This window comes from Abramis brama, assembly GCF_963993115.1.
Source record: "Abramis brama genome assembly, chromosome: 12".
Lineage (NCBI taxonomy): Eukaryota > Metazoa > Chordata > Actinopteri > Cypriniformes > Leuciscidae > Abramis > Abramis brama.
In genome coordinates this window covers 31,231,768-31,243,707 of record NC_139974.1, presented here as the reverse complement: position 1 = coordinate 31,243,707, position 11,940 = coordinate 31,231,768, and the positions used below count along the sequence as shown (strand labels likewise).

The window sequence follows — 11,940 nt, the reverse complement described above, 5'->3', positions numbered from 1 at the left end:
TGACTTTCTCCCATGACTCCTCTGGATCATCCAAATGGTCATTGGCAAACTTAAGACGGGCCTTGACATGTGCTGGTTTAAGCAGGGGAACCTTCCGTGCCATGCATGATTTCAAACCATGACGTCTTAGTGTATTACCAACAGTAACCTTGGAAACGGTGGTCCCAGCTCTTTTCAGGTCATTGACCAACTCCTCCCGTGTAGTTCTGGGCTGATTTCTCACCTTTCTTAGGATCATTGAGACCCCACGAGGTGAGATCTTGCATGGAGCCCCAGTCCGAGGGAGATTGACAGTCATGTAGCTTCTTCCATTTTCTAATGATTGCTCCAACAGTGGACCTTTTTTCACCAAGCTGTTTGGCAATTTCCCCGTAGCCCTTTCCAGCCTTGTGGAGGTGTACAATTTTGTCTCTAGTGTCTTTGGACAGCTCTTTGGTCTTGGCCATGTTAGTAGTTGGATTCTTACTGATTGTATGGGGTGGACAGGTGTCTTTATGCAGCTAACGACCTCAAACAGGTGCATCTAATTTAGGATAATAAATGGAGTTGAGGTGGACATTTTAAAGGCAGACTAACAGGTCTTTGAGGGTCAGAATTCTAGCTGATAGACAGGTGTTCAAATACTTATTTGCAGCTGTAACATACAAATAAATAGTTAAAAAATCATATATTGTGATTTCTGGATTTTTTTTTTAGATTATGTCTCTCACAGTGGAAATGCACCTACGATGACAATTTCAGACCCCTCCATGATTTCCAAGTGGGAGAATTTGCAAAATAGCAGGGTGTTCAAATACTTATTTTCCTCACTGTATATATATATATATATATATATATATATATATATACATACACACACAGTATATTCCTTGCCAATAATTTGATTTCATCTTAACAAATCTTTGTTTATTCTTTGTAAAACATATCCTAATTTGATAAATAGCCTATATCCTCCTGAAACCCAGAAAAAAGTGAGTACATTTTTTTGAATACTTAATTTGTTCATGTCATTACATTGTTTAGAGCATTAAAATTATATTTTATTCATGTGATTACATTGTTTAGAAAATAAAATGACAAGAAATTACAAGTATAGGCAAAAACATTGGGATTTCTTTTCATTCACCAATCAATTTTTAGGTTCCAGGATTTAGGTTTCAGGATTTTTTTAACCAAACTATGTATAAAGATGATTCTCAACTATGTTATGAAAGATATAACGGAATGAATTGATATACCATTTAACTTCATGCAATAACCGTGGAAACATGGCCATAAATGTCATTCCCGTTCAACACAATGTATCTATACACTGCACTCTAAAAAAAGGGTTCCTTGATACATGTATCTAATTTCCATATTAATGAAAAATTAATGAAAAAAGACTGCAATAATGGGAGTAATAATTTTTCAACATTTTCATAATAATATCTAATAATATCTTATATTTCATAAGAATATTGATGTGTAATTGATTTCCCTATTCACATGTTGTCTCTCCAAAATGCCTGATTTAAGTCCTGGTGTCCTCTACAGTGGACGTTTCAGTTCAAATAAAAATTCTGTAACAGAGAGTCATATTTTGATTAGAAACCCTATAACATTTTCCTTAGATGTTTATTAATGACAAACAATTTGAAAATGAGTCAGATTTAAAAGATAATTACAGAATATCATCATATTTACATAAGAGTGCTAACTTTGATCACTAAATTAATGTCAGCTATTTTAAAGACCAGGGAGAAGTTGTTGTCCTGGTGAAACCTCCATACATTTGGTATCTCTGAAAAGCCCTGAATGTGCTCATTCTGTAGGGTTTGTTTTTCTACTATGGAAGTCAATGGGGTAGGCCTACATCAATTGTCTGGTTACCAACATTCTTCAAAATATCTTCCTTTGTGTTCAGCAGAAGAAAGAAATTCATACAGGTTTGAAACAACTTGAGGGTGAGTAAATTATGACATCATTTTCCTTTAAGCTTGTCCTATGATAATATGTCTTAATAATTTACATTTGTTGTTGTGGGTTTGTTCGTTTGTTTGCAAAGCCATTAATTTGCTATATAAGTTTTTTTTTTTTTTTTTTAGCATTATCTATGACCAGTCATATGCTTGTTGTGCATTAATGCAAATTTTACTTAATTTCAATACGGAGAGTCAAACATTTAACTATACACTTTTTCTATGTTAGAAATAAAAGATGAACCAACTCGGGTAAAGCTAGATGCGATTCCTCCTTAAAAACACATTTAAATAGAATGTCATGAAATAGTAGCCTTGGCCTATGTGTTGCCTATCAACAACCTACACATCCCAGTACGCTCTTGTTGTTAAATATTGAGTAGTGAGGGGATTCTAACTTTAACACGTCTGATTGGCCATTGCATTCAAGAAATCATCAGATATGTGTTTGTGATTGACTACATTCCTCGACGCTGCAAAATACGTTGTAAATAGAAAAACCTATTTATATTAGTTTCGACGCTCTCAAGAGCACAAACACCAAATCTGTTTATGTTTATCATTTTATGATGAGAGTATTCAGCTCGCGCACTGAACAAAACTCCGGTGTTTCAGCGATTACTAATCTTAACGCCTCTGATTGGCCATTGCATTCGTAAGGTCAACAGAGTCATGTGTGATTGGTTATGGTGCGAAACGCTGTAAAACGCGTAAAAATATAATGAAACATGATCAGATTAATGCCGCAATCGACCCTTTTCATTTAATTTTAATTTCCACATTGTATTACTAGATTTAGTTTAAATGTGCAGGATCATTTTTGACCAAAGCCTCCATTAATTTTTGACCAGTGGGCAGAGGAGGCTTCCCCAACCTAACACACACTCAACCTATCGGCTTATCAACAATCCTGCCAAGGTGAAGGATTTGCTCATTAATATTAATTATGTTACTCGACATTCAATCCGATCAGATCAGAGCCATTTGGCTCTGAGTCCGATGAGCCGATGACGAATTAATGTATTACGTGATTGGATGCTCCATGGAGGTCAATTAATATTAATGAGACGAAGTATTGTGTGCCTAGTCCAATATTAACTGTCTGCAGTCCCGGAGGCTGCATTTTCAGGACCCCACTTCTAGGACCGCATTTCTAGGACCCTATTTTTTTGTGACAGCGCCACCTACCGCCTCGGAGAACCGCAGTCTCAGGAACGCATTTCCAGGACCCTAGTTTTGGAGGACCGAAAAAAGTGCCACCAAGGCAGTATTTCCACCCAGTTTTAACTACATTAGAGTTTTACAGTTTTTTTTTTAAGTTTTATTACACACAAATACTACTCAAGTAAAATAAACAAGGAATCATGTTATAGTCTTTTCAGTCAGATCGACCACATTTTCAAGTACAGAGGGAAGACAAGGATGACTCTGGGGGTAGATTTAAGATTGTGTTTATTTTACGAAATAATATATAACAACTGAACTTCAACACACACAAAAAAAAATTTGTTCATGACGTGAACCACAGACAGAACTTCATGGACAGCATCATCACTGACTCCTAAGAGAGAGAAAGAGAAGTGAATTAAATAAGGAACATTTAGTTGAAAATGTTCTACTCTCTAATTTTAAATTTCATATTTAAAAGATCTTAGTTACCACAGAGTGCACACACATATACGATACAAAAATAATGATATCAATCTTCATAACAATTAATGTTCATAATAGCCTACTATTATTGCATACTGTTCAAAGATTTGAAAAAAAAAATGATTTTGATGTTGTGGGAACAAAGGTTCTAGAAACACTCATGTCAATAAAGCCCATCTGAACTGAGAAAAAAGAAAATAGAGAGAGATGCAAGAAATCCGAATAGAAATAACATATTATACATATGATATGTGTTTCTTGAAAAACATTTTTAAGTAAATTTCATATAAATAAATAGACATAAATAAGGCCTAAGCCTAGTACTTAACCAATTTATTTATTTATCTTTTGTCATACTATTGCCTACCCTGAGCTGTGTCCTTGAAAGCACTTCATATACAGTACACAGTAAATGACACAATCTAACACGTGGTATTTTAACAGTCAGTTATTATGATGGCCTCTCTGTTATGTCTGACTATTAAAATGTCATATGTCTCAACCAACTTTATAAAACCATGTCAATGAAGAGACTAGCCTACTCATAACATGTAGGCCTACTGTGGGTAACGTTAAACAGACTGACTGAGAGCACGTGACAGTGAAAACATTACGATAATTTTAACTGAATTAAAATGGAAAAAGCATGCAACAGTTCCGTTAAATGAATGTGCAAACAATTCATTTTACAGCATTAGAGGCTAATATATGATGGCTATGCATTCAAGACTATTTATTTACCAAATCCCCATCACGTTGGCTACGTTAACTTTCCAATGAAATGCATCACAATTGTTTTTAAAGTTTAACAAATAAAAATGTATTCGCATTTGATACTCACACTCTGATTGTCATCCATCTTCGCTGGTCCTCTAATTCGGTAGGTGGCGTTGTCACTAAAAACCTAGGGTCCTAGAAATGCGGTCCTAAAAGTGGGGTCCTGAAAATGCAGCCTCCGATTTTGCAGGCAGATGCTGCTCGCCTAGTCTGAGAAACGACGCACTGCGCATGTCAGTGCAAAAGATAAACGAATCGATATAACGTTAACTGCATGTCAACTGAAGCGCTCACCTAAACCGATCATTTTAGGTAAGAACATGATCTTTTACATATTTGATATGAGACAAGCCTATTTTAATCATAGGCGCTGCATTTATCTCCTGGTTCAGAGCAAACTAGCCCGCTGCGTTTTTAACTTAGCTTTGTTTTTAGTCAACCAGTCAATGCTCATGTAGGAGCTAGTGTGTCAAGGCCTAGCTTACAAATGGCATTGTATGGTTTTTGACTTGGCACTTCTAAACCATAAACACGACACATGAATGTAGTTTGATCATCTGTCATTAATCCCATACATGATGACGGTTGTTGTTTTGGCAAATAAAATGCTTGATGACATCGAGACTAGGCTAACGTTAACTTACTCCTTCTTGTCTGCATGACTGCCTCAGTCATGTATTATATAAGATACAGTAATCCGTATACCGGTATGAAATATTGCTACTAGGGTTCATATCTGATTGAATTGATTCTCTTTTTTAAGCTCTCCGTTAAAAGTTCTGTTCTATTTGATTTTCAATGAGATTCTGTTATATTTGATTCTCTATTCAAGATTCGATTGCATTTGATTCTCTGTTAAAAATTATATTCTATTTGATTCATCATTATATATTTTATTTTCTCCGGTTCTCAATTAAAGATTCAATTCTATTTATGTGTCTATTAAAGATTCTATTCTGATTCTTAACTTAAGTTCTCCATTAAATGTTCTCCAATTATTCTCCAATAAAGATTCTGTTACATTAGTTTATCTATTTAGATATTCTATTCTGATTCTCTATTCAAGTTTCTGTTATATTTGATTGACTACTATAGATTCTATTCTATTTGATTCTCTAATGAAGTTTCTGTTCAATTTATTTCGATTCTGTTCGATTACTTATTGAAGGTTCTATTTTATTCTGTTCAAATCTCTGTTAAAGGTTCTGTTGTATTTGATTCTCAAAAAGATTCAATCTTTTATTAAAGATTCTATTCTAATTCTCTATTCATGATTCTGTTATGTTGCATTCTCTGTTAAAGGTTTCTATTTTATTTGATTCTCTATCAAAGTTCTAGTCTATTATCTATTTAATTTTCTGTTTTAAATGGTTTTGGCGGTCTTGGATATGCAGTTTTATTTTTCTAGACATGCTAGTGATGTTTAATTTTGCTTTCAACCTTAGTTTTATAGTATAATTTGTGTTTTTTCACCCATATTAAATCTTTGCTTTTATCGCAGGTGTACAAAATGGGGAAGGCCCTTTCCCACCTGCCCAAGCATACCTGTCATGATGACTGTCAGGACAGCCTAACCGCATCCCCCGGGTACAGTGCCATGCAGACGGAGGACAGTAAGAGCGGGGGAGACGTGTCTCAGTTCCCTTACGTGGAGTTCACTGGCCGAGACAGCGTCACCTGCCCCACATGCCAAGGCACTGGAAGGATCCCGCGAGGTATCTACTTCATCTAGAAAGTTCATGTTGATTGAAATGTTTTTTTAAAGGAACCCAATCTGAAATGTACACCATGTGACATGACACACTATGACATGTTTATGCAGGCCAAGAAAATCAGCTGGTGGCCCTGATCCCATACAGCGACCAGAGGCTGAGACCAAGGAGAACGTAAGAGATTTTTGTAAAATCAGGGTGTCTGCAGATCCTCAGTCTTAAAATGTCTTATTGTAAAAAAAGAAAAGAAAAAAAAGGCCTTAATTAACAATAAAATGTCTTAAATCCACTTTTCAAAGGTCTTAAAAATGCAACTGAACTGACACCGTAGTCAAGTTTTACATTTTATTTTCGTTCGTTGCTTTTTGAAATCTTAATATTAATGCATAAAAGTGAATTAAAATAGAAATATATTACTCTTGTTATATTACTATTTGTATCCCCAAATAAAAATGTATAATTATTATATATTTCAGTCTAGTATTAATATTACAATATAGATTTTTTTTTTATATTTTACATTTGTACTGTATATCTCTGTTAAGCAGGGTAATTTAGTTTGTTCGGTTTGAAGCCGATGGAAGTGATATGCAGGTCTTAAAATTTTAGAGAAGTTTTGAAAATGGCATTTAAGAATATTAAATTTGAAGTGCAGATATTCTGAGAAATGTTTATCCTAATGCACTTTTGTTGATCCAGTTCTCATTGTTTTAGAAGGTATTATGTCTTATTTATGAAGATATTTATGTTGTGTTTGTTTTACTGATTTAGCTCTTAATCTATGTTTCAGCAAGCTGTATGTGACAGCTTCAGTTTTTGTGTGCCTGCTGCTCTCCAGCCTGGCTGTGTTCTTCCTGTTCCCACGTTCCATTGATGTGAACTATGTGGGAGTGAAGTCTGTCTACGTGTCCTATGACCAGAGCAAACGCATTGTGTATCTCAATATTACGGTAAGTTCCTCCAGAGCAGTCAAACACATGTGAGACACAAGTGAGTTTAAAAGTGTTCGATGGTGTATCTCAGGGGTCTCCAACCTTTTTTCATTTGAGAGCTACTTTTTAAAAATGAAAGTGGACGAGAGCTACTCATGTAATACAGTACTTGAATCTCTTAAATAATGTCTCATAACTCTCATACTAACAACTATCCAAACTGTTTTAGACCTAAAATAGTGTTTGTAGGCCTATATATGTCACCCTTAAATGTAAGAGAAAAGAACAGAATCAGAGATAATAATAAAAAATGATAGAAAATTGTACTTTGCATATTATACTGTAAAAAACACATAATTATAGTTGATTTTATAGTGCATGATAACTAGAGATGAAATGGCATGAAAATTTCATTTCATGATTAGTGACCAAAATGATCACGGTTATTTATCACAGAATCCTGTTCAAAAAGTACTAATACTACACAATAAAATTAATTCACCAAGTGTTATGTTGAAAACCAGCAAATAACAAATAAACTTAGCATCAATATGCACTTTTTGTTTACATAAACATTAAAATAATAACATTAAAAATGATGGCCAGATTTTAAAGGAGTGTCTTGCAACATGTTATCTACTAACATGTACAAGTTCAAGTAAAGTTTTGACAAATTTTTTTTTATAAAAAGATAAACCTCGCATATTTCAGCCTTTAAATCATTTTTATAAAAAGAATGAGTCAAAAAAGATAAATTACTAACATTTACAATGCACATTAGCTTATCTTTTATTATTAATAGTGAAATTCGGTCCGATTTTCCCTGTGGCGTCTGTCGTTGCTATGCAACCATGCACTCTCCACAACGACAGAGAAGTTTTAATAGCTAATGGATTTCCACCACAGAAAAACGCTTGCTGTAGCTCTGCTACAAGATTTATTTACGGAGAAGAAAAAAACACCCGTAGTGTTTGGGTGCACCCCCATCCTTCATGTTGACTCGCTGCGCCTGGAAAAAATGAGCGCGTCGCTTCAAATTATTTGAAATAACGAACTTGAGCGCGCAAAAGACGCGATATGTGAACGGCCCTTGGCGAGCTACCTCCAATCAGGCCACGAACTACTGGTAGCTCGCGAGCGACGTGTTGGAGACCCCTGGTGTATCTGCTTCAGCAATAAATTTGAGGGATCCCAAATATGAAAATTCTGTTGTAATTTAAGCCTGGCAATATCACCCTTATTTTGCAATCAAGTAACCAACTTGGTTACCATTGGAAGATTGTTAGAGAAAAACTGGGCGTCATACACGACTGAGGATCACACACTACCAGACTTTCAAGTCGTTTCAAACACAACAAACTCACTCTCACATGAGATCTGTGTATTGTATTTCATCCTGTCTGTCGTTCCAAAACCTGTATAATCTTTTTCCTCAGACAGATGCTTAGCAGGTTAATGCGGGTTTGAAGACAGATTTTTTTTTTAGATGTCTGTTCATCCTGTTTAATTGTCTTTTTTTCCTTTAAAGAACTCATTGAATATTACTAACAACAACTATTACTCGGTGGACGTGGCCAACATCACAGCCCAGGTGCAGTTTTCCAAGACTGTGATTGGAAAGACCCGCATTAGCAACATAACCACTATTGGCCCCCTGGATATGAAGCAGGTAGAGCTGTACTTTCAATAGCTGTTAAAATGTATGTTCCAGCATTTATAATCTTTAATCATATTTGTGTTATACTTAATTTTTTTACATTTATTTTGTCAGATTGACTACATGGTGCCCACCACCATAGCTGATGAAATGAGCTATATGTAGTAAGTATACACACTTTTTATGCATGAAAACATGCAGCAGTTTGCCAGTTTTGCTTTGAGATGTTACTCCACTCTTGGGGGGGGGGGGGGGGGGGGGGGGTCGTCATCCTTACAGTGCCAAACCAACATGTGGTTTGGCACTGTAAGGATGACCAGCTGTCCTTCCTGTCTCCCTGTAGCACTGTCTTAGGCGTCTTACTTTAGGGACATTGAGGTTTATTGCTCTAGCCACATCTGCAGTCCACATGCGTCCCTACAATCTATGGCATGTTCACGCAGGTGATCAGGGACCCTGGGCATCTTTCTCCTGGTGTTTTTCACAGTTAGTCAGTAGAAAGGTCTCCTTGGTGTCCTAAGTTATTGGAACTGTGACATTAATTGTCTACCGCCTGTAAACACTTAGCATCTTAAAGACTGTTCCAGGTGCATGTGCAATAATTGTTTATGGTTCATTGAACAAGCATGAAAAACTTTGTTTAAACCCTTTCCAATCATGGGAAAAGGTAATGATATTGCTTTGATATGCAAATCGTTGGTAATGAGAAAAATTTGATATGCAAAGCTTTTTTGGGGGGAATTTCTATTTATCCCTAACAGACCTTTTCAACTTCATCTGTTTTACAGTGACTACTGTACTCTGCAGAGCATCAAGGTGCACAACATCGTGGTTATGATGCAGTAAGTATTGTGCAAAACACGTATATTGTTTTGATTGATTTTTAACAATAATTTATAAACTTTTAAAGACAGACCTACTGTGATTTCGATGGTACATGCTTTTGTTGAAAACGCCAGTCTGCATTATTTTTTTTTTTTTAAATAATCGAATTTAACAGCGGAATTCCTGGTGAAAACTACATAACCCATGATTCTGCAGAGAAATCTCCACCAATCAGAGAATCAAAACAAGCAAATCACGCCAAAAGAACCCTTTAGCATCGCCGATTCCCATGAAGCACTGCAAATTACGTGACAGTCAGTATCCCTATGTGCTCATACTACATAGATATGCATATTTTGCAATAAAAATAAAATGTTTATCTATATACAGAATAAATATATTTAAAACAGTTTTATAGACCTTATGCGCCAAATAAACAAGCGCACAGCCTGCGGTAGGTCTGTATGTTTCTATGGCATCTCTGTCAAAGAGTAATTAGATGGTGATGTGGATTTACTTATTGTAGAGTTAGGAAAAGTTATCATGAGCATTGCAATGTTTGAAGCGGACATCATAAGAAATGTCAGTAGACCGGGAAGATTTTAAACCGGGCAGTTCATTCTTAAATTGATAAGATCTTACCCTCATGCTTTGGAAATACAAACCAGAAGACAGAAAACAACGAGCGCTGCATAGCTCTTTACCACATTAAAACCGTTAAGTACACAGTTTTGGACTTTTTTGTTTGATTTTCAAATATGCTTTTGATTCAATTGGTCTGAGAAAATGAATTAAGTACATGTCCAACACTTATTCAACTAAAAACATTGGAGCTGTTGTGCAGCACTTGGCACACATTGCTAAATGTTCAGCAGTCACGCAGGAAAAGCAGGTTTGAGGTAATTCTAGTGTAGTCAGGTAAATGTTCTTGGTTTATTTGTTTCTAACTTTGCTCGTTGGTTTGCAGGGTAACCGTCACTACAGTGTACTTTGGCCATGCTGAGCAGGTGTCTCAGGAGATGTACCAGTATGTGGACTGTGGAGGAAACACTACAGCTCTGCATGAATATAGTCTGAATACTCCTTGGGCGGGGTAGAGCTGATCCTGATAGTGTTACATCACCCTGTCCCTCACCTCTCCATTCAATGTGTCATTGTTTGAGGGTTTACTGCACTTCTGCCAGAGAACCACTAGATGTCAGGGTGTTTGCCGTTCATGAATGATGCACTTTATTTTCTCCAAGCAATATGAACATTACGGGGTTTGCGTAGTTCTCATTCCAGTTCACTTTGCCAAACAGATTCGTTCATTAGTGTTGCGGTACAAGATACCTTTTGACAAAGTTCCCTTGTCTTCAAGCACTACCTATTTAAAACCCCTCTGAACTGACTTGATGTATTTATGTATTTGACGCCAGCTTTTTGTCAGCTGTACTTCGGGTTATTATTTTTATCGTGTTGAGCCTGATTTTCAATGACGAGATCAATCTTAACCCAAACACACTAATATCTCGTTCCAGTTCCACAGAGTTGGTTCGTGCTCACAGACGGCATTACATGATGCTGTTTTCTGAGGGGGAGTGGGGGGATGCATATTTGAGATTGCTTTCAACTACTGTGTGTTTCATACAAAATGATCACGTGACCACTGAGGGAATGACATTGTAGATGGCACAAAAATTGTGCTTCATGTAAATGTTTCAATCTATTTATTTTATTGCACTTCGATAGCAAAATTTCTCATTGTCACAGTTTATAAGCTGGGAATCTCCATGAAAAATCGCCTCCAAATGCAAACTGATAAAACACTAATTACGTAGAACCACAATCACTGGGACCTGAGAGCATCTGACTACTTAAATAACGGAGGATATTATGAGATGACCGTTCCTTCTGATTCCTTATTGTTCAGAATTTAAAGGCATTTCATGTAGAAGTTTGCTTATTAAAACTAGATGTTACGTTTAGATAGAGAGAACTTTGATAACATTTTAAACATGGTCTATATAGAAATTTACATTTGTAAACATTTTAATCATGTTTTTAAAAAAAGCTTAAAAGATGATATACTTTGATGAAGTATTGCATCTGTAATAGAAGTGGCTGCTAACATGACTTGGCATTTTTGCATTTCCTAACAACTGAAATAACATGACACTTACTGGTTTCCATGAAAATAAACATGTTTTGAGTCACTTGTCCTTTTGTTTCTAGGAATTTATGTGAGAAAAAGAACATGTTTGGTTTGTTTGAGGGTGTTTAAATGCATTTTCTTAATTTTATTATAATATTGCTGTAATGAAGAAGTTGTCTTCAGGTACATTAATAATTCTATATAAAAGCACTCAGTAAATATTTTATGTGCACAGGATTGAATTCCATTTTAAGCTTTGTGATTATTTGTTGCATGAACAAATGTGCAA

The 11,940-nt window shown here is 35.7% G+C and overlaps 1 protein-coding gene across 1 annotated transcript; it reads left to right on the top strand.

Moving 5' to 3' along the window:
• Positions 1–4,522: 4,522 nt before the first annotated feature.
• On the top strand, positions 4,523–11,716 carry tmem106bb (transmembrane protein 106Bb). The gene is made up of 8 exons (XM_084130328.1): positions 4,523–4,703; positions 5,893–6,106; positions 6,214–6,277; positions 6,894–7,053; positions 8,564–8,704; positions 8,807–8,856; positions 9,481–9,534; positions 10,485–11,716. Exons 2-8 carry the CDS (start codon positions 5,902–5,904, stop codon positions 10,612–10,614), a joined length of 804 nt encoding a protein of 267 aa, XP_083986454.1. The 5' UTR covers positions 4,523–4,703; positions 5,893–5,901; the 3' UTR covers positions 10,615–11,716.
• Positions 11,717–11,940: the final 224 nt, after the last annotated feature.

Coding starts and splice junctions, on each gene's coding strand:
- tmem106bb (XM_084130328.1), top strand. CDS start 5,902: ATGGGGAAGGCCCTTTCCCACCTGCCCAAGCATACCTGTCATGATGAC. Junction 6,278..6,893: donor AGGCTGAGACCAAGGAGAAC/GTAAGAGATTTT, acceptor TCTATGTTTCAG/CAAGCTGTATGTGACAGCTT. Junction 8,705..8,806: donor GCCCCCTGGATATGAAGCAG/GTAGAGCTGTAC, acceptor TTATTTTGTCAG/ATTGACTACATGGTGCCCAC.